The 27,523-nt window shown below is 45.5% G+C and overlaps 1 protein-coding gene across 1 annotated transcript; it reads left to right on the top strand.

Annotated features, from left to right (window-relative positions):
- The first annotated feature begins 437 nt into the window (after positions 1–437).
- LOC142784991 (uncharacterized) lies at positions 438–25,603 on the top strand. Its single transcript, XM_075883413.1, has 3 exons — positions 438–1,362; positions 22,909–23,074; positions 25,417–25,603. Exons 1-3 carry the CDS (start codon positions 438–440, stop codon positions 25,601–25,603), a joined length of 1,278 nt encoding a protein of 425 aa, XP_075739528.1.
- The last annotated feature ends 1,920 nt before the right edge of the window (positions 25,604–27,523 follow it).

Below are 27,523 nucleotides of genomic sequence, written 5' to 3'. Positions count from 1 at the left end.
GCGAAAAGCATCCCAATACTCAATCAAATAAATTAGGCGGGCGTATCTATGGAATGAGCCTAGAAGCGTCATAAAGCGTGAGCAGATGTCGCCCTTTAGAATGAGCGCGAAACGGATATTAAACTTGGCAGACTCCGCCGGTAAACTGTCGCTGCTCCCCAGTCCACTTGGTTTTTTTTTTCTTGAAGTTGTGAATTGAAAAATCTAGCACTAGTGTCATTAACATAGTGGCAATCGTTACAGGCCGCAGTTGCTTGTGTTTAATAAATGTGCAATATTTAGGAGCAGGTGTAGATCTTGTCTATGTTGTGTACACAACAAACATAGCTAAGTTGAACCTTGAGTTTGTATGGCTGCTAAGTATTTAACATGCATTCAACGTCATGTTGGTGTGGCGCAGTATTCTGCTTCTGGTCACCGACGCGTGCGGACGCAGGATGGAAAACTCATCCCGAGCAGCGACAGCGGCCGACGCCGGCCGCGGTACAGCGTCTCCCCTCGTTCCAAAGGACTACAGGATTATTCTGCTTTCGTTGCCATCAGGTGAAGCGATGCGTCGAGCAGTAGCTCTACACTGCGACGTCAGCGGCCGACCGTACCGCATCGACGACTTCAGGAAACCTCTCAAAGATTTAGGCGTCATACAGCAAGTAAGTGGCATCGGAGCATATCAGATGTCGCACGTGTGGCTATTGAACATGAAGACCGTGGAAGCAAAGAAAGCGCTAACAGACGCAGGCGTTATCAAAGTTAAAGACCGGGTATGTCTCGTCATTGACCCGACGCGGCAAGAAGTTAAAATGAAATTGCACTGGCTAGCGTTCGATGTTACAAAAGACGCTATTCGACGTGCCTTCTATGAATACGGCGACGTCAAGGAGGTGACCGATGACCGATGGAGAGTCGAGGATTTTGAAGGAGTTGAATCGACCACTCGTGTAATACGCATGCAACTACGAGATGGCGTTTCTGTGGATCAACTGCCCCATCAGGTGCGTATTGGCAGCAGTACGGCACTGGTCGTGGTGCCGGGAAGACCGCCTTTGTGCTTGCGGTGCCGAAGCACGGGGCATATGCGACGCGATTGTAAGGTCCCAAGGTGCAGCGAATGCCACTCTTTCGGTCATGAGCAGGATGAGTGTAACCGTTCATACGCACGAGCTGCAGGGCGACGACCAGAGACTCAACAGAGTGAACTTTTCATGGATGAGGAGGAATCTGAACAAGCGTCTTTGCCTGCGATACCACAGAAGCAGACGACATGGGACGACACGCCAGTGCTGGGGAAGAACAAGCAAGTTTCTTCAGCCCCTGACACGAACGCCGAACGGAAGATGGGAAGTCAAGCGGCCCCAACGACTAGTGAAGAGACGCGTCCTGCGCCTGCGATGCACGCCGCGTCGCAGCTGCAAGCAACGCGCCCTGAAACGCCGGCGTCCCAGGCCAACGCTGCTTCGACTCCTCTAAACTCGGCTTCACAGCACTCTTTGGCGAACAAAACACACGAAAATGAGGATTTGCCTAGTGATCTGGATACCTTAAACATGGAATTAGAATCGGCGTCTGCAAAACGCCGTCGCGATTCAGACGACGGTGCTCAAGTAGACGAAATGCAAGTAAAGTCGGAAATGCAGTGGAAGGTGGTCAGTGGAGGCAAGAAACGAAACGCTGCCCGCCAACGGTCGTCGTCGCTCAAACGCGACGATGGCCGCTCAAACTAAAGGTGAACAACATGGATCCGCCCTGGACGACGAGAGCCCAATAAGTGAACGTGCAGGGCTCTCAGCTTGGACCCGCTCACCGATCACGTCGCTGAGCGGGTTCGTGAAAGCAGCGACGCTCAATGTACGAGGACTGGCTTCCAGGAAGAAACAGACTCAGCTCTACAGACTAGCCATGGACCAAGACCTGGACATTATTGCAGTTCAGGAAACCAAAGTGGAGAGCGTGGACGCCACCGAAAGCCTACTGCAACGTTTCACCGGACGCTACACCGCCAGCGTCAGTCATGCAGTTGGTAGGTCGGCAGGGTGTGTGATCTTTGTGCGGAATAGTTTAGGTGCCAGTGTTCAAAACGTCACGTCTCACTCATCCGGAAGGTTTGTTGTATGTGATTTGACCTTCTTTTGTCTTAATTGGCGAGTGATTTGTTTATATGCACCTCTTAAAGTTGATGAACGGTGTGTAACATTCGACGAAATTCGTACTTATTGTGAATGCGATCGCATAGTCATCCTTATGGGAGATTTTAATTGTGTGATCAGTGCCGATGATAAAACAAGTACGTCCAATTTCAACGACTCAAGCACAGTCGCGTTAACGAATCTAATTTCTGACTTAGACCTTGAGGATGTTGCAGAGTGTATTGGTAAAGGACCAACACTGTATACGCATTTCCAAGGCTCCAGTCATGCGCGCCTAGATAGGGCCTACGTATCACTGGATTTAATTCCGATTATCAGTGAGTACAATGTCCTCCCTATTTCATTTAGTGATCATTGCTTAGTATCATTTGTAATAGGTAAAAGGAATAGACGTAGACCAGTATTTAACTGGGACACGTGGAAGCTGAATTCTAATCTTTTGGAAGATGAAAAATTTATGGACAGTGTTCGAGAGGCGTTGATAAACATAGATAGTGGAGACCAAAAATACGGAGTGAAGTGGGAACAATTTAAACAGAATATAAAGTTGATAGCTATAGAACGCTCATGTGTAATAAAACACGGAAAGAGTGAAGAAGAAAGAACCCTACGTTTAAATCTCAAAGAACTGCTAGCAGAGGACAGAAAAACGCCAGGCTTATTCACAAATGATATAAGGTCAGTAAAGTCCAAATTGGAACAAATTGATGACGAGAAGTATCGTGGCGCACAAATAAGGGCAAGGGCAGAGAAAATGACCGTAGGAGAGAAACCGACCAAAAGAATGCTTGGTCTCGAAAAACGAAACGCTCAGCGGAATGTTATACATCAGATTGAATACATGGGTAACGTTACAAGTGAACAAAGATATATAGAGGATGCTTTCAACGAGTACTACACCACTTTATTTGATAAATGTAAAGTAAATGTAGATGAATTCAAGAATGAATTTTTAAAATTAATGCCAAAGGTTGAGGACTGCAGGAAAGACAGCCTAGAATGTCCTATTTCTGAACCGGAAGTGACAAAAGCAATCATTGCCCTCCATTTGGGAAAGTCCCCAGGACCTGATGGCTTAACAGCCGCATTTTATAAGGAATTCAAACACGAACTAGCACCGATCCTGGCAGCGGTTTTTAACGAAGCCTTAGACATAAAGACTTTGCCACCTTCTTTTCTGCTATCTCAAACTATTTTAATACCAAAAACTGAGGACGCAGTTAAATTACGTGAAGTGAAATCGTACAGGCCAATTAGTCTCTCAAATATCGACTACAAGATTTTGATGAAAGTGCTAGCAAGGAGACTGCAGACAGTTATTAATAACATTGTAGGCGACCACCAGACATGTGGGATCAAACGGCGCACTATATTCACAAACATTCACAAGGCACGAAGTGTATTGGAGTGCTGCGATGCCACAAATGATCACATCGCGATGATCCAGATAGATTTAGAAAAAGCATTTGACCGAGTACCGCACGAAATTCTTTTTCTTTTGTTAGACTATGTCAATGTTGGCAAAGTAATTCGAGATACAGTTCGAATGGCATATACTGGATGTAAAACTCGGCTAATCATCAACAAAGTTCTTGGGAAACGAATTAATGTCAGACGTTCTGTACGACAAGGCTGCCCTTTGAATTCCCTCCTATTTTCAATTTATATAGAGTCATTTTGCCAAAAAGTCATGAAAAGCAATAACATAGTGGGGTACAAACTACAAGAAGCTGAAGTACGGGTACTGGCATACGCAGATGATATAGCTGTGTTTTGTAAAGATTATGATAGTATCGCTGAAACCATAAAAATTGTGAACCTTTATTGTAATGCAAGCGGTAGTTTGGTAAACTGGAGCAAGTGCCTGGGTTACTGGCACGGCGAATGGCCTGTGACTCCACAATTTGTGGCTGGTATTTCATGGACTACTACTCCGGTACGATACCTAGGTGTGCCATTAGAATATTATTGTGACAGTGAACCGTACTGGCGGCGTCAGGCCGTGGAGCTACGAGAAAAAGCTGAAAAACTCAATGGTTACCAGCTATCAATTTTCGCCAGAGCGACATTTTGTAACGTATTTTTAGTCAGTAAGCTCTGGTATGTCCTTCAGGTAATGCATTGTTCACGTGTGAATCTACAGAAGCTTCATCGAATATTTGCTGTTTTCTTGTGGGGTTCTTCTTGGGAGCGAACAAGTAGAACTAACTTATTCAGACGGGTTCGCTCTGGAGGACTTGGTCTGTGTCATTTGCACCTTCGTCAGTTAGTTAATCGGTTTATGTTCTTCCGAAATAATCGAGACCCATTCATACGTACTGTTATACAGCTTAGGCTTGGAAGACGGTTGCCAGAATTTGTGGTAGCATCTGTTCACATGAAAGCAAGTGTTAGAGGTTTCTTAAAAGAAGTTGTTGATTGATGTCTCTTTCTAAAAACGCGTTTTTCATTGGAATACCTCAGTACGGTTTCGCGTAAAAAGTTATACAAAGATTTAGTAGAAACAGTTCTTCCTGTTCCCCTATATAGAGCATTATACCGTGTAGGCCCAGGTCAAAATGTCTTAAGCCGTGTTAAAAAAATGGAGGTAACACCTGGAGCGAAATCCTTTTTCTTTAAGTTGCACACTGGGACCTTGCCCGTGAAAACATGGATGCAAGAAAAAGGCTTATTCGTTCCTTGGGGTGTTGATTGCCTTCTCTGCAAAAAGCCGGAAACAATTGAACATGTTTTCCTGGACTGCTGGGATGCAGTCTTTTTCTGGAATGTTCTCCAAAGGACTTTGAAAAAGGATCTGCCTCTCGATGCCTATGGCATCAGATTTCTACCAGTATCAAATGAAGAAGGAATACCTTTCGACCTAGTTATGTTACTGGGCCTGCACGGTATATGGCAATCTAGAATGGCGGTGCGCCATGCTGATGTTAATGCACGTCCGGTCAGGCAATATTTCTTTCAATCTGTCTGTTCGTTCGTGGAAGCACAAAAGGTTCAACAAGAGGTGCCCGAATGGCTTCATCAAGTAGAAAGCCTTCTACAGATGAAAAAATTTTAAAAAGCCTGTTAAATATGATGCTTTTTACCTCTTTTTTGTATCATGTTTCTACTTTGTTTGATGTATATATGTTTGTGAATGTTGTATGTAAACAGGCAATAAAGAAAGAGAAAGAAGGAAAAAATGGTGTGGCGCAGTGGTTAGCGTCTTCGGATGGGAATCCGTAGGTTGCACGTTCGATCCTCCATGGCGCCTTGTTTTTTTTTTTACGGGACGGGTGTTTTTTATATCGTGTTTATAGAATTCTTTTTTTATTTTTTGTGGCAGCTCGTCACGGTGATTCTGACGCCATTTCGCGCTCGAGTGTTGCCGGCACTGCAGCACCCACCATACCCACCATGCGCCATGGTGGGCGTTTTCCACCATTCACCCACTACATTAATCCACTATAATGGTGGGTGGTGGTTTCCACCATGCCCACCATTCGTTTTTTTCCGATAGGGGGGACTTTGCGTTTTGCCTAATTCTGCGGAAAGGAATAAAACGATTGGTAAGTTCTGCTACCTTCTGCTTAAACAAATTCCAGTTTTGTGGCACGGACCTTTCCAGAAATTGCGAAAGGTAATCGTTTAGGAAAAGCTCAAGCTCATTATTAATTGAAACATAGTCGGCGAGCTCTTTTGTAGTCCCTGAAAACTTTTGAGCTATCATTTCTTTTAGTTGTTTTAGTCATGTTAAAATGAATAGCTAGATGGTCGCTTACGCCCGGAATAACTGATATGGATTTAATTAGGTCGGGATGCGTGGTCAGCACCAAGTCTAGAACTGAGGAGGTGGACAAGGTAATGCGGGTTGGAGCGTTAACCAGCTGGGTAAGGTTAAAGTCTGAACACACATCAAGAAAGGCAGCACTGTAAGCAGAAGTTGATGAAAAAATTGGGAAAGGGGGAGACCACGAAACATTAGGGAAGTTAAAGTCACCTAGGAGAAACATAGGCGCAGCCGGAAACCTTACTCGCAACTTATTTAGTACATCGTGTAATTCATTTGCGAAATCGGTAGTAAGATTAGGAGGCCGGTAGCAGCCACAAGCAACGATATCTTTGTGGTTAAAGCGAACACACGCGACAACAATTTCAAGCGGTGAAACAACAGGCACGCTGAACGAGCTACTCTCGTCGCTAATGGCAATCAATACGCCGCCCCCGCACCTCGTACCCCGGTCACAGCGGTAGAATTTGAACTTTTTTGAACAGTTAAATACTTCGTTATTTTCAATTTCCGTGGACAGCCAAGTTTCAGTTACTACGACGACATCAGCTAGACATGTATCTATTAGCGCAGATAGGGCATCACGCTTGTTAGTAACACTTCGAAAATTACATAGCAAAAAAGAAAATTCGTGAGCTCGAAAATGCTTATCTAGCTATCGATGTGAAGGAGGAGCGCTGGCCCCTGCGCATTCTGCATTGCTTACTTCGGGAGCAACGTGGACGGGGTTATCATAAATAGGTCCTGCCTCAGTTACACGATCGGTGACCGGACAATAAACGTAGGCTTTCTTGTTGATTAGTATCTTGTTATACTTCAAGTAATATGGCTGCCCAGTGCTTTTCGCGAAATTTAAAAACTTTTTCTGGAGGTGGCGCGTGGCCTTGCAGAAATCTTCGCTAACTGACACGGGGGTGCTGCGAAGCATCGATTTCTTAGTAAAGACACTTTCTTTCGTTTTGAACGAACTGAAGCGAACAATAACAGGTCGACATTTGTTCTGTATATATGTTCCAAGCCTGTGTGCATGGGAGATGGCTTCATTAGGAAGTTCCAGTTTAAGGGACGCAGACAAGATTTCACGAATTTTTCGCTCCAACTCAGCCCAGGTTTCTGAAGCAGAATCCAATATCCCATAAAAAATTAGGTTCTCCCTACGAGAGCGATCCTCGAAGTCATCAAGCCGTGAACTGAGAGCGACACTTTCGTGTCACACGGCAGCCGTTACAAGACCTTGCATCATGTGCATTGCCTGGAACGCTCTCGAGGGAAATAACCTTCTGTTCAAGTACAGTTAGTCGGGTGGTTAAATCTGTTACTTTGGAATCAAGTAGAACTGGTTTTCTTTAACTTCGTTAATAGTCTTCTGCAACTTGTCATGACGCTCATCCAAGTGTGCGGTTAGTTTGCTGATGGCGGCTAACACTTCGCTATTCGGACCAGGATTCTGTTCAATATCCCCACAAAGAAGAAGTTCCTTTATAACGACAAAACACTCTGCGACGATATCAAGCAACACATTCGGGCATGGAAGGAGCAGCAGACAATAGTTGCTAGATCGCTTAGCGCTGTAATCTTGGGAGGGACCAACCAGTACGAAAAGCAAAAAGTGGTTGGATGAGACCATGGTGGCGGCCGCTCCGTTCCACTGCCCACTGAGGCGCGTGGTGCAAAGCTGGCTGTATTTGTAGTTTTCTGGGTGGCTTGACGATGTCAATGCGGTTGGCTTGGTGGCAGCGTAAGGGGTTACCGAAACGGGAGGCTGAAGTGGCACCGGGCAACAACGGCTCGGTTCGGGCTGGGGAGGGCACGTGCCGTATGGCGTGCCAGGCGCATGTGGTTCCACGCAGTCCGGCAAGCTCGTGCTGATGACTGCGAACAACTGAACGAAAAGCAAAAAGTGGTTGGATGAGACCATGGTGGCGGCCGCTCCGTTCCACTGCCCACTCACGAAATGCCTTCTTACTAAATGAAACGACTGAAATTGTTGAGCCCATGTTCCCGAAGTTTGTAGATTTCAACCTATTTGTTGAGTCTGCTTGCAAAATAGTGATGATTGATAAAGATCTCAATGAACTGCATATTTTAATCAGAATTCTTCCTAATTATGGACAAAAACAGCGCACAAACTCACGGGACGAAGAGAATAGACACAAGCAAGCGCTTGTTTGTGCCTCTTTTCTTCGTCCTGTGAGTTTGTGTGCTGTTTCTGTCCAAAATGTATCACCAACTAGCCCAACTTTCAGTCTTGCTTCTTCCTAATTCTAACATACTTTTGTGTACGTAGCATGTGTTGCACTATTTCCAGCAAAAGTTTAATGAAAAAGCTAGACAGCAAAGTGATCAGTTGCTTCCTCTCTTAAAAAGCTTAGTTTACTTTCCCACTGAGCAAGACTACTTCGATAAGCTTGCTGACCTTCAAGCTATGACTTGCACAGATTTCATTTCTTACTATATGCAAAATGGCACTTGTGTAAGGAAGTGTAGGTACATGCACATCGGCAAGCCCTTCCTACATTTGGCAATAATACTAATAATCGCATTGAGTGCCACAATCAAAATATTAAAAATTATCACTCTGAACCCCAACCATCTAGCCCGGCAACATATCTTAGCATATCTTTCTTCAAGCATGCATTTGGTTCAAGCAATAGAAGCATTGATAGGTTACATTGATAATGATTCTTTATCTCTACAGTTCTTTAAGCTTAAAGAAATAAAGCTGAAGCTAAAAGTAAATGATTTTTATGACCTATTTGCTGTGTTGGGGGCTGGCTGGTTCCGACGAAGCAGAAGAAGAAGACGGCCGACGGAGACGTACGCGGCCGGCGGGGACACCGACCAGCCCGAACACGCGGGTTGGCGCGAAGCGCCTAAAGAAAGCACAACCGCACACCACGGTTACCCAACACACTCTGTTTATTTTACAGTCGCCTTGAAATCCTCGATGCCAGAGCGGCGCCCCCTTGCATCCTCACATGTCAATCCAAAACAGAAATCCAGAACACAACAACCATCCCCTCCTCGAAAAACGTTCACCTATACACTGCTTATATTTATACATGATCGATACAAAAGTATATACAAGGTATGTACGTTAGAACACATGAAAATTCGGAGCACAGCACACCGAACTCACACACTACTAGTCCTGAAAATGCACTGACAAACAAAAAAAATGTACACAACTGTTCGGAACAAGAGTTCTACATCGCATAGTCTTCGAACCGACGGGGCTTCTGCCACTTCCGCTTAGGGCGGGCCCTTTTGGGTGTAGAATCAGGTGTCTCTGCACCTTGGTCACTTCTGCTCTGATGTGACACATCCAGATCAGTGGAAGATAGGCTCTGAACGAGAGTTAAAATTCGCGGTCTCATCAGAGCTCGCAGCATGAGCTTCGGAAGAATTTCGCGGACCAGAGTCCGGTTCAACAGTCTCAGCCGTATTTGAAGGTTCGAAGTGAACCGTAAGACTTGGTGTACTTGAACCAGCGACACCGCCTGCTAACTCCTCCCCCGTAGAAGAAGAAATGCCTGTGCATGGAGGCCACATGCAATAATCTGATGAATAGTTGAAAGGCGCGGACGGAACATGATGGGGAAGACTTTTAGGTGTTGAAGGCGAATCCGTATGAAAAATAACAAGGCGCGAAGCATTCCAGATGTTACCATCACTTAAGCGAAACGAAGTGGGGCTAACCTGGCCCAAGACTTTGTAAGGACCCTGATACTTGGGACGCTTGCCTGGCACACGAACCTTGACTAGATCGCCAGTACGAACTTTGGACTGCTTTGCACCTCGACGGGTGTCGACATACTTTTTTATTGCCTGTTGATGAGAAAAAACTCTGGTACGGATTTGATCAGGAGAAGACACTGCTATGTTACGAGGCAAAGAGACTATGTTGAGAGCAACTCGCGGTTGCCTACCGTGGAGAAGTTGAGCAGGAGACACTCCTGTGGTGCCTTGTGGTGTGAACCTGTACGAAGCTAAGCATTCAGTCAAGACTTGCTTGAGGGGACGGTGCTCTAATTGGGAAATCTGGATATGTTCCTTCAGAACGCGATTAAAGCGCTCGATTTGCCCATTTGATTGGGGATAGAAAACTGATGACCTCAAGTGCTGAATTCCTCGTTGTGAAGGAAAAGCCTCGAAATGTTGGGACTGAAACTGTGGACCATTGTCCGTAACTATGGCATCAGGAAAACCTTCCCGGCTGAAGATTGAAGACAGAAACTCAATGATGACCTCAGAAGTAATCGTATGTGTGAAACAAAGCTCTGGCCATTTGGAATGGTAGTCAATGAGAGAAACAATGAACCGAGAATTTTGCGGAACACGATGCAAAGGACCGATGATGTCCATGCCGAGTTTCTGCCAAGGCCGATCAGGCCACTGTACTGGCTGCAACGGAGAAAATGCAGGTTTGGCAGACTTGTCAGCTGCCTGACATATATGGCAGTTGTAAACTGCATGCTCGACCTGCTTGTCTAAGGCTGGCCACCAGTACCCGTCTCGGAGATTCTGTTTGGTGCGGACAATGCCTGGATGGGCCTCATGGGCAAGCTGTATTAGCTTGTTACGGAAAGAAGCAGGGGGAATCATGCGTTCTTCGCGGAAAAGCACGTCCTCGACACAAGACTGTTCCTGTCGGACTGTGAAGTAAGGCGAGAATTCAGAAGCAAGAGCACATTTGGAAGGCCATCCTTCACGTAAATATTTGAGAACTTGAGCCAAAGTGGAATCTGCAGCTGTAGCTGCCTGAAGCTCAGCTTTAGTAATGCAGGAAGTAACTAATGAAACAACTTCCTCATCCCGCTCTTCAGTAATCGGTATCTGAAGAGGAAGGCGCGACAGTGCATCAGCAACCACGTTATTTGAACCTTTACAATATTGAACACTGAAACTATAATACACGAGTTTGGCACACCAACGGGAAATGCGAATGGGACGGCGGCCTTCGGATCCTGCAGAAAGAAGAGCAACTATTGCTTGGTGATCTGTATGTAATGTGAAGTGCCGGCCCCACAAGTAAACATGCCATTTCTCACAGGCAAAAAGACACGCGAGAGCTTCACGCTCTCCTACTGAATATCTGCGTTCGGCAGGGATCAACGTACGAGATGCAAAAGCGATAGTGATCAGCTGATCACCTCTGAGTTGTTGAAACACTGCTCCCAGTCCAACATCGGACGCATCCGTCGTGATGACGATGGGAAGCTTCTCATTGAAAATACTAACAGCTGGCTTTGAGGCCAGTATTGACTTAACTCGAATGAAGCTCCGCTCAGCTTCAGCTGACCAGTTAAAAGGCTGTGCTTGTCGAAGTAAACTACGCAGTGGTTCAACAACATCACCATAGTGAGGAACAAACTTGGCATAATAACCAACAAGACCTAAACAGGATTGCAAGGTTTTGGCATCAGTAGACCTGGGGCATTGACAATGGCCTGAACTTTAGATTTCACAGGTGTCAAGCCGCGGGAACTGACATTATGTCCTAGAAATTGTAACTCATTCACAGAAAAAAAATGCACTTGTATTTAAGTTTCATACCACATTCACTGATGCGGTTGAGAACAGTATGTAAGTTAGCATCGTGCTCTTTGCGAGTACGTCCCCACACTAAAATGTCATCCAAGTAACAAAGAGCGCCATTACGACCCTTAAGAATAATTGACATCATTTTCTGAAACACTGCAGGGGCAGATGCAAGCCCGAAACACACGCGGCGAAACCGAAACAAGCCTTCGTGCGATATAAATGTGGTTAAGTCTCTACTGCACTCACAAAGTTCAACTTGGTGATAAGCGGACGCGAGGTCCAGCTTGGAGAAACATACCGCTCCGGAGAGCTGATGAAGCAGTTCTTCAATGTGAGGAAGCGAAAAACCGTCTACGACAATCGCCTTGTTCGGTTCTCGTAAGTCGACGCATAGTCGAAGGGATCCATCTTTTTTCTTGATGACGACCAGTGGAGAAACCCAGTCGGAAGCAGAGACAGGCTCGATGATTCCGCTGGCTTGAAGGCGAGACAGTTCCGCAGAGACTTGCTCACGGAGAAGAAGAGGAATGCGGCGCAGCTTGGCACGCACAGGGCACACGCCTGGTCGACGCATCACTTTATGCACAAAACCACTCACACAACCCAGTTCACGCGTGAACAGGTGGTGGAATTCAGAAGGCGCGTTGGCCGGAAGGTCATCTTGGACGTCGTCTTGAGCACACGTCGTAGACGCACCGACGATGTTGATGGACAAAGCCCTGTTGGCATCACGTCCCAAAAGCGAGCTGCCATTGGCAGTTACATAAAAAGTAATGGAAGCAGTGCGACTGTGATAGGAGACCTGAGCTGTAAAATTACCTAATATATCAATCGTTTCCTTGGAATATGTTTCCTTAGACAAATGCGGTTTCTCGCGGGACACTGCGCAAAATTGGCTAAATGCCGAGCCGATCCGCAACGAAAGCAATGCGCGGTAGCGCTTGGAGAAGAAAATTGCGAACGCGAGTTAGGAGCTTGGTGCTGTTCCTGAAAACCAGAATTTGGCGGAATGGAGTCGCCATGTTGCCGGCTTCCTCGCCCCCGCGACGCAGAGAGGCCGCCATGTTGGCCGCCACGGAAGGACTGTGCAGGCAGGCGTCCATGTTGGCCGCCGCGCCGAGACGAAGATGAAGGGCCGCCATGTTGACGCGTCCCGTGAAACAAAGAGCCGCCGCCTTGGCCCCCCGCAGCAGAAAGTTGCAGCACTGAATGTGGAGCTAATTGCTCCAACTGGGAGCGAATAAGCTCGTCCTCTCGCGCAATCGAGAGGGTTTCGGATAATGAAATCGAGGAGCCTTTTTGAAGCATGCGGCAGCGGACGTTTTGCGAGGCTACCCCGGTGAAAAGCTGATGGCGGATCATATCGTCCTCGAGCGCGCCGAAGCCGCACGACGCGGCGAGCGTTCGAAGAGAAGTAATGAACTCGGCGACTGGCTCGCCAGGCAATTGTCGCCTTTCTTGGAATTTTACGCGTGCGAGATAATCGCACGAGACATCTTTAAAATGCTCATCGAAAAGAGCAACAGCATTCTTGAAGGCATCGCCCGACGCTGGCGTCGGCGACGCGTTGGTGGCTTCCAAAGTATAGAAGAGCTTTAACCCGGCAGGGCCCAACGCGTTGAGCAGCAGGGCCTTGCGACGCTCGGGCTTGCTGGCGTCCTCCCCGACCGCGTCTGCGTAGGCCTGAAACACCAATTTCTAGTCCTCCCACGGAAGTGGCGGGTCTCCGGGCGAATGAAGAAATAGGGGAGATGGAATAGGAGACCCCATTTCAAGCAAGAAGAATGGAGAGGTGCTGACGAGAAGAAAATGCCGCCAGTACATTGTTTGAAGACGAAGGCAGAGGCGGCGTAGCTGAATGAAGAAATTAAGCGACGCAGCACGCAGTAGCCACCAAGGTGGGAAGAACGAGCGTCTAGGGTTATCAGGGTAGGTCCGTTACAAGCAAGAAAAAGACGAACATGGAGAACGAAATGGGTTCTTACAAGTCCTCGTCGCCATTGCTGTGTTGGGGGCTGGCTGTTTCCGACGAAGCAGAAGAAGCAGACGGCTGACGGAGACGTACGCGGCTGGCGGGGACACCGACCAGCCCGAACACGCGGGTTGGCGCGAAGCGCCGAAGAAAGGAGCAACAACCGCACTCCACGGTTACCCAACACACACTCTGATTTTATTTTACAGTCGCCTTGAAATCCTAGATGCCAGAGCGGTGCCCCCTGGCATCCTCACGTCATTTCGAAACCGAAACCGGAAACCCAGAATACAACAATATTTCAGCTAGATTTGCCCCGTAATTGCACTTTTGAGGCTACAAGTAAAGTACTAGAGCAGTATGAGAAGTGTAAATATGTAAGTTATCAAGTCATGTCCACTCCTATTTCTTATGTTGTAGTTTCACCAAGATCACAGTACAGTGTTTCATTGTGCTTGACTTCTTGCACATGTGCTTTTTATAACCGGTACACTCTGCCTTGCACACATATTTTTGCAGTGCGTGACTTTACCAAGCAAGACCTTTTCGACAAGGCTTGCATACCAGACAAGTGGTGCAAGGATCCTTTCCTGAGTGACAGCTGCACAACCAGTAGTGCCACACCAGTGGTAACAATGAGCATTAAGTCACCACTCTGTGTGAAGCTTGACACTGCACTAAGAAGTATGCTTATGTTTATAAGAGTCTTTGCGAAATGTCCAAAACCGTTGCTAACATTTAATTTTGGTGAGAACGAGTTAATGGAAAACTTTCGTCCTGTGAGGCTTTCTTCAAAAATTTAACCACATTTCCTCGTAACCAAACTTCAACCGGCATAAAGGCTGCACCGGCTCATTTAGCACAAACTACTGCCACAAGCTATCTTGGGCATTCTAACAGTACAAAACTTGTGGTACCTTTGGTTAAAGCAAGAAGGGGCTGGCCAAATAAAGTGAGAGCTGTCAAGCGTAAACTTTTCCCAAATCAGGTAAAAAAGGTAGGCCTTGCGACTGTCAAAATAGATATGCTAAATGTCTACAAACGGTATTCTCTTCCAGATAAATATTTAAATGTTCTGGTACAGGGCACCTCCATATCAGATAACGTAATCAATGTGGCACAGTATTTAGGAAAAAATATCCTACTTGTGTCGGTTTCAAGATGTCTTACTGGGCCAACATTTACAACTCACTCAAATCAAAGGCCCTTTTGTTCAAATCTTGCATATTCAGAACCCCAATCATTGGTTTACAGTAACAAATGTCGGTGCCGACAAAAACACAGTCTTCATATATGATTCAATTGATCAAGATACCCCTCCTGACGCTGTTAGGCAAATCTGTCATATTCTAAAATTACAATCGCCAACATTAACCATTCAAACTATCAAGGCACAAAACCAGTGCAACACACTTGACTGTGGCTTGTTTGCAATTGCTAACGTGTATTATATACCGTCAGGCAGAAAACCAGAAACTTTGAATCTTAACCAAGTTATGCTATGCAATCATTTGCTGCAATGCATACAGAATGGTATGATCGAAGACTTTCCCCTCATAAACTCCATGGCTGCTCGTGTACAGCCAAGAGATAGTATTTACAAGTTACATTGTGTCTGCCGGCAACCACAATATAGTGGGATAGTATTGGACATTACTTGTGCAGGTTGTTCAAGAGGATTTCACGGAGCTTGTCTCGGCTCTTTAGCAGCTAACTTGGACAAAAAAGTATTCGTGTGTTCTAAATCATGTTTGCTGGTTGCCAAGGAAAAGATATGTTCTCCTAATTAATAATAGCGTTCCATTTTTGTGTAGACATACGGTAAAATTTCCAACCATCTTTCATGTCTCCTCCTTAAATTTTTGTTTTTCTCTAAAGGGCCACTCACCGGGTTTGAAAATTTTGAGCTGACAAGCACAATGCGTACATCGGAAGTTTGTGGTCCCGTCTGCCAAACTTTGCAACGATATGCGCCGCGGAAATGGGTCAAATTTCAAGACGAACGCTTCTCTTCCTTTTTTTTTTCCGGGCGCGCGACCAGAAAAGGAGGGTATGATGTGCACGTATGAATCGCCCTACATACACAGCAGTGCAGTGATGTTGGTCCTCTATGTAGACGACTGTGCACTGACGCTGCCAACAGTGGCACGGAACATGGCGAAAAGTCTTTATCGTGACATGCGTAGTTAATGTAATTTGTTGCCTAAAGAAATTAATAAAACTTCGGATACATACTGAGACGCAATATGTCAATGTGTTTGTCTTTTTCATTTTTTTCCTGTGAATTGCAACGAGATTCGGAGCTGGTGTGCCGGCGTTTCGCATGCGTTTGCGTCCCCGCGGTTACTGCATCAAGCAGACGCCTGTCCTGGAAAAAATAATGGTCCTTCGCATTCGAGCACTCATTATGCTCATCTTCCCAACCGCATCAAAACCAGCGTTTCCAAACAATCTCGCAGAAACAGGCAGTAGACCAAAATAACGCTGGTAAACAAAACAGCAATGCTCGTGTGCTCGGGGGTTGGGCTTGTTTGAGCACGTCATGTGCACCTGACCTCTTGGTTGGATGCTGGAGAGGATAGGAAAGAGATTTGTCTTGCGAAGGCTACACGGGGGAGTGGCAAGGGTTTTGGGCTTGTCTCCTTTCATCCTTGTTTCCTGCTGTTAAAAAAAACTGTTTTCTCAGCTCATAATGAACCGATTGAAACACTTTTTGTGGTATAATGCTCTCCGTCGGACACACAACAACTTCCACAGTCTAACTAAAATTTTTTATGGGACCTGGTGAGTGGCCCTTTAAGGACTGACTTCAGGGATCGAAAGTATGAAGTTAGGCATGTTGGTAATGCATAACTGATCACACCGCACAAAAATTTGACCCCGGACAAGAGAAGGAACAAAGACAAGTGCTTACTTCCAACAAGATTTATCTTGAAGAGCGAACACATATATGTGACGTAAGAAGCGATGGTCGGTAGAGGCAGAGAAGGAAGACGTGAGAGATAGAATAAACATGGCGTATGAGCCAGGCCACGTCACCCAGTCATCATAGCGTCACACGAGTCGGCAGGATGAAGACCTGGCCACCGCTCGTCAGCCACACATCATTCACGAAGCCACCGGCAATACGCCTCAACTGAATATCGACCACAGAAGAGGTGATCTCAAGCGCAAGCAGTAACCGGCATCATGGCAGAACCACCGACCGACCTTCCCATCCCCAAGTACACCGGAGCAGCGGACGATGGACCTGTACAGGACTGGTTCGACCTGTTCGAGCTTCACGCTACCGCTGCATCTTGGTCGGAATGGGAGATGGTTACGAACTTCAGCGACTATGTCACCGGTGAGGCATTTAAGTTTTACGTCACCCACATATTCGACAACGACGAGTCTTGGCAAAAGATAAAAGAAGGAATGATCATCTGGTTTCAAGACTATAATGAAGATTCGATTAGCTCACGCACTCTCAGTGCATTCAAACTCAGTCATCGCAGTCATAAGCAGCCTTCACGCACTCGAGTACAGAGCATGAATGTACCATTCCCGTCAGGTGAAGTTAGCCACATGCTCACGGAAAGACCACGTGGTCATGTTCCCAACCTTCCACCTGGTTCCTCATCCGCGGATATATCACCAATGCTCAACTCACTGCTGCATAAAAGAATTGAATCCACTATTGATGACCGAGATGCATTTAATACCTCATGCCGCATGCGTACTTTGCAAACTGACTTGGCATTCAGCTCAGCAGTGCCACAAAGACAGAAGCATTCACAATCAGCATCTTGTGAAGGAAAGTCTTCTGCAGAAGAGTCTAGCGTTAATCAATTACAAGATCGAAGTGACGTGAATCTAGTATGCAACCTCACTGCCAACAATGAAAACAAAAGCACAGGTGCGACTTCTTATGACACGTAAGAAGCGTGTGACGTAAGAAGCGATGGTCGGTAGAGGCAGAGAAGGAAGACGTGATAGATGGAATAAACATGGCGTATGAGCCAGGCCACGTCACCCAGTCATCATAGCGTCACATATATACTCCTGAAATGTGAAAAACAGGCAAATCATTCAAGAAGCCCACAAATGCCATGCGCAAATATCTTATGTTCTCAAGAAAGACAATTCGTTTTGACATAGCCCAAGAGAGACAGAGTGCTGACGCAGTTCAGCTCTAGTCTACAAATCCCCTTTGCCTCGATAATTTCTCTTGTCATTTTATTTGTTGTTTTTTTCTTCCAGCGATAATGGTGTCGTGCAAAAGCAGTTTGCAGCCACACATGCTGCAATGAACACGCTTGTAAACTGAAGAATGGTAGCAATCGTTTCTTGGCTTTGCACTGCAGCAGGTGTGGCTCCAAACCACTTTTGTGTGACACCATTATCATTGGGGAAAACAACTACAAGAGAAATTGTCGTGGCGAAAAAGACTTTGTAGACTAGAGTTGAACTCCATCAGCACTTTCTCTCACTCTCTCTCTAGGATTTGTCAAAACTAATTGTCTTTCGTGAGGATGTAAGGTTTTCGTCCATGGCAGTTGTGGTTTTTTTGAATGATTTGTCTGTTTCTTGCATTTCAAGAGTATATATGTGTCTGCTCTTCAAGATAAATCTTGTTGGAAGTGAGCACTCGCCTTTGTTCCTTTTCTTGTCCTGGGTCAAATTTTCGCGTTATGTGATGAGTTAACTTTCTGCGTGCACCACCTTAATTTTCTCCCTTCTAAGTGGTGGAGCGTTAACTAGGAGTACATAAAAAAATTGCCAATTGTACGTTACCCCGACGAACCAAATTCCTTTGTTGAGACAATCCTTTCTGTGGCAATGCTTCTTTATTGACTTCTCATCACCTCAAACCTGTCTCTTCCATAAACGTTCTAGGACTAGTTTTTGCTTTGTTCTGTGTTTTTTTTTCCACTAAAAGTAGAAAAACTTTCCTTTGTTGAGCAAATTTTCCTGAACAAAAAGATATTCATATCCAATGCAAGGAATGAAAAATTAAAAAAAGCCGAAGAAAATTCATAGGCTGATCGCTAAATGTCAACTGAATAAGGATATCGGAAATAATACCATGAATGGCACACAACAAACACTCATGCATGCAGCCTTTTACTATGTGCAGCAGTAAACTGCAAAAAAAGTATTAGATATTGTATATGATTTGCTTTTTTTTCTTTTCAGCAACAGTAACTTGCCCTTTAGGAGGAAAATATGAATATCAAATTTTCTAAAATAGTCATTTTTGAAAACCTGTCAATATATCAAAATGATTTAGTTCGTCCATGATTATGCAAGCAGTTCTTGCATGCCTGTGGCACTGGGATTGTTAATGTCGGCAGGTTGAGTTTGTAATGCTCTAAAGCCTCAGCATTTTGTGTTATATTATATTCAATTATTTTATGAATTCAATGATGAAATTCGCTCACAATGAGTTTGCTGCAAGTTAAGCAACCAAAGTCTGTGTATATATTACCCACATTAACGTCACACTGCCACAAGTCTCTACGTGGAGCCTGACTGCTACAGAGCGCGTTCTCGGGTGGCGGATAGAGAAAAGTCTTGCAATGAAGTAATGCTAAGCAGCTTCAATAAACAAGACTGGCACTTGTGGCCGCAGACCAACAGGCAGAAAATACATATGACAACAGGAGTCATTTCCCTGCTGTGGTGGGCAAGCTGAAAGTTTCAGGTGCCATTTTTTTATGCTCTTTGATTTCTCTGTTGTTTTTTTCGTCTGTTTTCCTCATCTCGTACAGGTCCAGTACATTGTGGACTCACCCTGTTGTTAAGTCGTCAGGACGTTGGATGATGCTGTCTTCTTCCAGCTAAATTATGCACTACTAAGAAGGGGATGAGAATTCTATGTTGTAGCAGTTATTTTACAAATAAATGTTAGTAAAATTGTTTTGGTTGTAGTAGTGTCATTGTGTATTCACAGACCATAGCATTACATGAGACAGGAATTCAAGTGCACAGCAAAAAAATTTAAGTGCACATTAAAAATATCAGTCAATTTGCATGGAGCATACTACGAATTACAGCTACATGTACTTTATAAATCTGCCCGCAAAATCATTTGTAAATTTACAGGGTGTACACTAGTCCAGAGTTCCCGCCTGATACTGAAGCATTCTTACAGCAGAACACTGATAAACATTGCTGCAAGTGCATATATATATATATATATATATATATATATATATATATATATATATATATATATATATATATATATATATATATATATATATATATATATATATATATATATATATATATATATATATATATATATATATATATATATATATATATATATTCACACAGCAATTCATACGTGCCATTCTAACAACCTGACACATGCACATGGTCCCACTCACGGGTTGGCGGCTGTGAGGAGCATGCACAGTAGCTTTCGTTGACACTCGCAGTGCATCATGTTACTGTAACATAAACAACAGCGTCATAAGGCTAGACTATATATTAGTCTTATGACATTCTTTGGCTCTCAAGGAGCAGGATGCTCTTCTAGAACAGAAAAAGAAAAGGCAGATCCCACGCACAGTATACAGGAATCGATGCATAATGCGAAGCAGCCAGGAAGGAGGAAACCATGCTGTACAATTAAAACGTGGATATTTGCATGTTAGGAAATGTCATTTATGTTCATCATACAGCAATATGCAATGAAAATTTTGCTGTATATTAAGCTAGCGAAATTGCCGCCAGCACACCAAAAGCCCAGCATGTAAATCACGTGGTGCATGATAGTATGTCTTGATTTCCATGTTACCATTTGCCCTTTATGTTCTCGTGCAGTCACATCCATAGGTTCACACACTCACTCAAGAGTCGACTCAATCAGTCTCATATCAAGCCGTGAGTCTCAGTCTGAATGAGCTGCATAAGTTTTGCTGACCTATGGTCACGTCATAATAATTTTGGTATAAACCAAGCTATAGCAAAATTACTGCAAGAACACCATGAGCGTAACATGTATGTGAGCCCATTCGTGACATGCATGTCATGATTTTCTCATTACCACACCCTTAATTTATATTATTTGTACAAAAATATCTCGTCATATCATATTTGGCATATATCTATATAATGAAATGGCTGCGAGTGTACCAATCAGTGTATAACGGTATGTATACCAATTTCGGTATATATCTCTTTAATGATATGCTAAGGAGAGCACAAGGTCCTAGACGGCTAGATAAACAGATAGATAGATAGATAGATAGATAGATAGATAGATAGATAGATAGATAGATAGATAGATAGATAGATAGATAGATAGATAGATAGGTAGGTAGGTAGGTAGGTAGGTAGGTAGGTAGGTAGGTAGGTAGGTAGGTAGGTAGGTAGGTAGGTAGGTAGGTAGGTAGGTAGGTAGGTAGGTAGGTAGGTAGGTAGGTAGGTAGGTAGGTAGGTAGGTAGGTAGGTAGGTAGGTAGGTAGGTAGGTAGGTAGGTAGGTAGGTAGGTAGGTAGGTAGGTAGGTAGGTAGGTAGGTAGGTAGGTAGGTAGGTAGGTAGGTAGGTAGGTAGGTAGGTTCAAAGTCACAGAAGCTCACTAAGAAATGGGTCGCATTTAAAGTTAAACAATGGTAACAGGTCAGCTTTTCTTAGTATATTCCGTGAATGGCACAGTGCTCTATCTGGCTTATTAACTGCATATTTTTTATTGAAAAAGAAAATAAATGAAGGAGTTTTTGTCACCGTTACTTGGCGGCGGCTACCACTTTCCACGTAGTTGGTACAAATAAAAATATGAAAAAAACAATAGCATATATACATATAAACAGTCCTACATGGATGCGAGCAAAGGTTCTCCTATATGGTGTTAGGTTTGGCCTGGGGATTCGTCTCTCAATCCCTTCGGCGCCCAGTCTGAAAGACGCTGTCGAAGATTTGAGCTATTATCCAGACCAAGCAGCAAGCAAAGGCGAGTTCCCGTCTTTCAAATGCGGACCCTTTTGTCGTCTCTTCGAGCAGAAGCGGTGGCTAATGGCATCGGCGACTCATCGAGCGACGGGGAGGCTGGCATGACCGGCGCCAGAGCTGACGGCGGAGCGGCGTTTCTTTAATCCTCAGTCAAGTAGCTCACCGGCCGACGGCTTATGCCCGCCAGGCATTGTCCCTGCTGGCCGGCGGAGGAGACGTCGTGTCGCCGCGGCGCCACGACGAAAGAGGGCAACAGGGACGGCGTCTTCCTGAAAGAGACCGTGACGACCACCGCAGATCGCCCCACTAATTGGGCGAGCTGTGCGGCGGACCCTTTGATGTACGTTTTTCGGATCGTGGGAACTCTCGACTAGCGGCACACATACGACGAGGAAGAGCCCTGTTGGCGTCACCTTGCAGTGCAGTGTTCACGTGGACCTTGCATGCTCGTCTCCCTCACCTGCGTGTGTGTGATTGGTGGTCCACTCGGAGAGGAGGAGCCCAACAGTGCATAAAACGACGCCGCAGAGTGCTGGGCGTCGCTTTGAACTATGTAACGTTCAACCACCACGCTCGTGGTTTGGGAAACCACTATCCCTTCTTTTCTGTAAATATGTGTAAATAATGTCATAAACCCATGTTTTGTTTTCCGCATCCTCCTGCGTTTCTCCTTCTTTCAACCTTAACAACTGGTGGCAGCGGTGGGATGCCATCATCTGCAACTTCTTCCTTCAACATCTAACAACTGGTGGCAGCGGAGGGATGCCATCATCCAGCGACCTTCCTTCCCCATCCGCTACAACTGGTTGGCAGCGGTGGGATGGACTTCACGACGTGGTGCTGTGCTGTGGTGAGTGCTCGGTCTTTGCTTTGACTTTCCAGGCTTCAACTGTGTGAGTTTATTAGAAGCTGGATTGTGTGTGGATTAGGGAGATTACCTTTTGTGAGTTGTAGGGATCACCTAATTATGTATGAGATGCAGGACCAAAGTACAACGGCAATCATGTCGTGGAAGGCAATGCTAAGAGATGAACTTTTGGCTGTGAGTAAGCATATAGGCATTGAAATAGAGGAAGGAATGGGCAGGACAGCGATGCTGATCTCGCAAAAAGCCAGTGAGGACGAGATTAAAAACGCAGTAGAGATTTTCGAGAAACAAGAAAAGGAAATAAGGAATATAAAAGAGCGTGATCGAGCACGCGCCTTGGTGGTCGAACAATTGGAACAGAAAAACGAGGCAATGAGACGGAAAATTCAGCCATCCGTAAATGTAGCGCACGAGAAGTGCGATAATCAAATGAGTGAGGTGCAGCCCCGAGCTTTAGAGAAGGCTAGCACGTTTAATGACAGCAGCAGGTTCAATGAAGAACCAAATTTGAGTGCTGCTAAAGATGCTACGCTGCGTAGAGAGGCCGACGAAGGCCAGAGCGAATGCGACGAGGTGCTGTGCCAGTTTAATATTAGCGAAACAGCTAGAATAGCTGTAGACAATCTGACACAGACCTCAACTGTGTTTGTCGTGACGGTGGGTCTTGCAGACAATGTGGAAGTAGTCAAGGACACCGGAGAGAGCTCAAGAGAAGCAGCGAAGGTAGAGGATGAGAACAGTGTGGTTGTAGGCAGCTCCCAGCAAGACGAGCGAGATTTTTTGCAGGAAAGCAGCTGCACTGTTTCTGAGAGCGTCGAGCGTTCCACCAGTCTAGAGTGCGAGAGAGATGATTTTTTAGAAAATCATTTAGACTGCGTGGATTCAACAGCTGACGCAGGGTGTGCGAGAGTTGACGAGCTTGGGATCAAATCGGAAGGCTCGGCAACGAGCCGCAAGAAGCGGCGCAGACGAAAGAGACGTCGCAAAGCCGCGAGGGAGACGAACAGTACTACGCGTGTAAAGGAGGGCGCAAAAGCTTCGAGCGTAGCAAGTAGTACTAGGCACTTTGCATCGACGTCTAAGTCGGTTTGTATACGTCCGAGCCACCGGACAAGAAAAATAAAAGCGGGTTCTTCGCGAATACATTCCCGTGTAAGTCGTCGGTACTTCAGTTCTATCGACTGCACGTTTCAGGGCGCGCGCGAATGCAGGTTCAGTACAGGTGAATCGGCCCGACGTGACAACAGTGCTAAGAGACCGAAGGGCCGAGGTACGGTGACAGGTGGTGCAGAAGTACCCCTGAGGTGTGAAGCCAGCAATAACGCAACCCGAGATCAATTTCCCAGTTGTGAGAAAAGGGTCGGTAGCAAACGTTGCCCTAGGAAAGCGAAGCGACCAAGGAATGCTAAAGATGGCCATCAGCCGGGCGAACGAGAAAGGGGTAGGTTACTCGCCAGTTCAGCGAAGAGGTCTTTGTGGCGGGAAGGAAGGCGCCAGCGGCGAAAGGGCAGGCCATGGCGCGCATCCTTGCGACCGAATTCGCGGTGGAGGTTTAAAGCTTTCCGCGGACAAGTGTGTCGACGTGGTCCTAGGAAAAAGGCCAGTCTAGCGAAGCCCCACGCAGGTGCAAGCCCAAAGAGGGCATCGCTACTCTTTTCTGCGGATCGCTGGTCCCCCTCCGCCACACTGACACAGACAGGCTGAATTCACAAATTACGCGTGACTGTGCAGTTCAGCCTGTTGCTTGTGTACTTTGTTGTCTCGCGCGTTTTCAGAATCGAACACCACGACCGCCACGTGTACGACTGAAGAGTGAGGGACAACTGTAAGCTGGAGAGTCGGACAAAGGAATTTTCTTAGAAGCATGTTTGTTTGCTTATTTTTGGTTTTAAAGTAGTATTCCTTTGTCATCTCCCTGGCTAGTTCCTGTAGCAGCAGTTTTTCCCTTCTAATTTTTTTTTGTAAGTGTTTTTAGTTGAGTTACAGGGAAATGGCCTACGGTTAGGTGTGCGATTGCTGTGCTACCGTTCTTTGAGAGTATGATATCGTGCTAGGGGGCACAGCATCGTCCTGTGCGTTCTTTAAAGACAGGGGCTAACATGAGGCTACATTCAGTTAACGAGCGTGCTAGTATCTGAGGGTAATTCATTTTGTTGTTTATATGATTGCTTATAGGGCTCATTTGATCTCTTGAGCTGATGAGAGTAGCGTTCGCTAAATTTTGGGGCTAGATACACTTCTAGGATTTATAAAACACAGTTCGACCTGCTGTGAGTGAGTTTTCATTGGCGTCAGGCTGTCCTACAAGTAGGCACTCCCGACTACGTTTTAAGTTTGTAATGAGAGGATAGAGAATGCGCACAGTTACTTTGTGTAAGTACAGGCAGCATTTCTGTGAAACCAGGGTAGATAGTGGTGTTTCATTGAGTTAATGATAAATTAGCAGATGTGAGTTACAACTTGGTAGTGCGGAGGGTAGGAGAAAGCTAGTTTTAAAAAAAATAGGGTTACGGTTATATTGGGCCAAATTGTATTCGCCTTTGCGTGCTTTTCTCACACGGCAACTTGTTCCAATTTTGGTAAGCATCTCCACGTCCATGATTTTTGTAACTTTGGCGGCACCAAATTGCCTCAAAATTTTAGCGTACAGGTTTCTCTTTTGTTTGTGTTTCTTGAGAAGCCTGGAGGGTTTGAAGCGGGTCCAATGTGCTTGACTGCAGCATGGTATTGCGTTGTGTGGTTCGCCTTGCTATTGTCTATCATTGTGAGCTGGTTTGTGAGTTGGTTTCGAGTTCGCAGCTGGAGAGAGTCCTCGTCACCAACCATTCTCTTCGTGCCCAGCGGTTGGGAGCGCTGGCCAGCCGAGATTTTCCGGGCGGCGGAGGAGCTGTTAGGTTTGTCCTGGGGATTCGTCTCTCAATCCCTTCGGCGCCCAGTCTGATAGACGCTGTCGAAGATTTGAGCTATTAGCCAGACCAAGCAGCAAGCAAAGGCGAGTTCCCGTCTTTCAAATGCGGACCCTTTTGTCGTCTCTTCGAGCAGAAGCGGTGACTAATGGCCTCGGCGACTCGTCGGGCGACGGGGAGGCTGGCATGACAGGCGCCAGAGCTGACGGCGGAGTGGCGCTTCTTTAATCCTCAGTCAAGTAGCTGACCGGCCGACTGCTTATGCCCGCCAGGCATTGCCCCTGCTGGCTGGCGGAGGAGACGTCGTGTCGCCGCAACGCCATGACGAAAGAGGGCAACAGGGACGGCGTCTTCCTGAAAGAGCCCGTGACGGCCACCGCAGATCGCCCCGCTAATTGGGCGAGCTGTGCGGCGGACCCTTTGACGTACGCTTTCCGGATCGTGGGAACTCTCGACTAGCGGCACACACACGACGAGGAAGAGCCCTGCTGGCGCCACCTTGCAGTGCAGTGTTCACGTGGACCTTGCGTGCTCATCTCCCTCACCTGTGTGTGTGTGATTGGTGGTCCACTCGGAGAGGAGGAGCCCAACAGTGCATAAAACGACGCCGCAGAGTGCTGGACGTCGCTCTGAACTATGTAACGTTCAACCACCACGCTCGTGGTTTGGGAAACCACTATCCTTTCTTTTCTGTAAATATGTGTAAATAGTGACATAAACCATGTTTTGTTTTTCGTATCCTCCTGCGTTTCTCCTTCCGAGCCATAACAACTGGTGGCAGCGGTGGAATGCCATTAGCGACCCTCCTTCAACATCTTACAGTGGGCAGAACAACCACGTAGACCACACGCTCACTTTTAACTTTTGTCCACTCAGTATTCGTCACAAGTCTTCGTTTCTTCGAAGAACTGTTGCAGCACCTACATTGCTTCGCCGTTTGTTTTGGATGGCCATGGACCTAGTATTTTATTCAACCCAAATGGTCACTCAGGATCTAACCTATGCAGTTCTTGTTCTAGTCGCCTTCGGTGTGTGTCGTGTTTCGGACAGTCGAGCAAGAGGTGACAGATATCCTCGTCGTAGTGGCCGCATGAACATGCTGACGATGTTGCACGATGAATACGAAGTAGAAAGTGCTTTGTGTAAGCAGTTCCGAGTCGTAGGCGATGAATGAGTGTGTCGATACGTCTTGGGAGGTCACGGTCTTATTGGTATTCAAGATTAGAATCAGCAGAATATAGGATCGATTCCTTTGTTTTGTCTGTGAACCAGGTAGACAGGCATAATTCACGTTTTTTTTTGTTCTTAAAATTCTATTGACATCATATTGAGATACCAGAATGAAGCACATTTGCATAGAATTATGAGCAGTTTTCGCCAACTCATCCGCCATTTCATTTCCCTTAATTCCGCAGTGACTGGGAAACCACTGAAATGCTACTCGATGATTCGACTCTTTTAGTGTAGCGTATACTATACGCACATCAATGTGTCTTGAAGTGGCACTTTCCACACATGCCAGTGCTGCCAGAGAGTCTGTAATTACCACCCATTTTCTTGGTGTCGTTGACAGTTTAATTGCCTACTCTGCGCCAGTTCTCCACAACATCTCTTATACGTCGCTACACCAACTTCAGCTGTTACAAGTAAATGCACATTATTTAATTTATTGTTATATAAATATACAAAGCACACCTATTTCATTTGCAGAACCCTCTGAAGAAAATAGCATGTTGTGATCGTAAATCTGTGATGACTCATTGGGATGTTGTCACCCTCTGAACACATTGCTTGTATTGCGTCTTTGGCAATAAAACGCCAATGATAACCCCATTTCATTCATAGACAGTGCCAAGTTTACTGTCTACTTCCCAGGTCAGTGGGCTTGGGTTGAAGGCTGCTGTTGTGAACGCGTGTTGCCACTTTCATGACATCGTCGAAAAGCTTACAGTGTTACAAAATTGAAAAAATAAAGTAATTCTCGAGTTCAAAAAACAATACCTCCCTGTCTCTTCACATATCTTTAGCTAATATATACAACTTTATGTATACATTTAGTTCACTAAGTGACCAGCAAAGTTGGTTTTCAATGAACACTGAGCTTTTTTCTAAAAAAAAAAGCGAAATTCGAATTTCTTTTTCAGACGATATATCTTGAGCACTTTAATCGTTTTTACTTTATAGCATGTTGAACAGGCTGCTATGACATTTTATTTGTGCCATTTTATTTTGACATACTTCCACAGTGAATATCGAATTTCACAAATTTATTTAATTTGGCTTGTGCTAAATTCACTTGATGAGTTTATATACATAAATAAGTAATTTATTTATATTTACATTACATCATTATCTTGCCGTAAACACCATTTTATATAG

The sequence above is a fragment of the Rhipicephalus microplus genome, unplaced genomic scaffold, assembly GCF_043290135.1.
Source record: "Rhipicephalus microplus isolate Deutch F79 unplaced genomic scaffold, USDA_Rmic scaffold_16, whole genome shotgun sequence".
NCBI classification, from domain to species: Eukaryota; Metazoa; Arthropoda; class Arachnida; order Ixodida; family Ixodidae; genus Rhipicephalus; species Rhipicephalus microplus.
The sequence above is the reverse complement of the archived record's forward strand: the minus strand, read 5'-3'. Positions and strand labels throughout refer to the sequence as shown.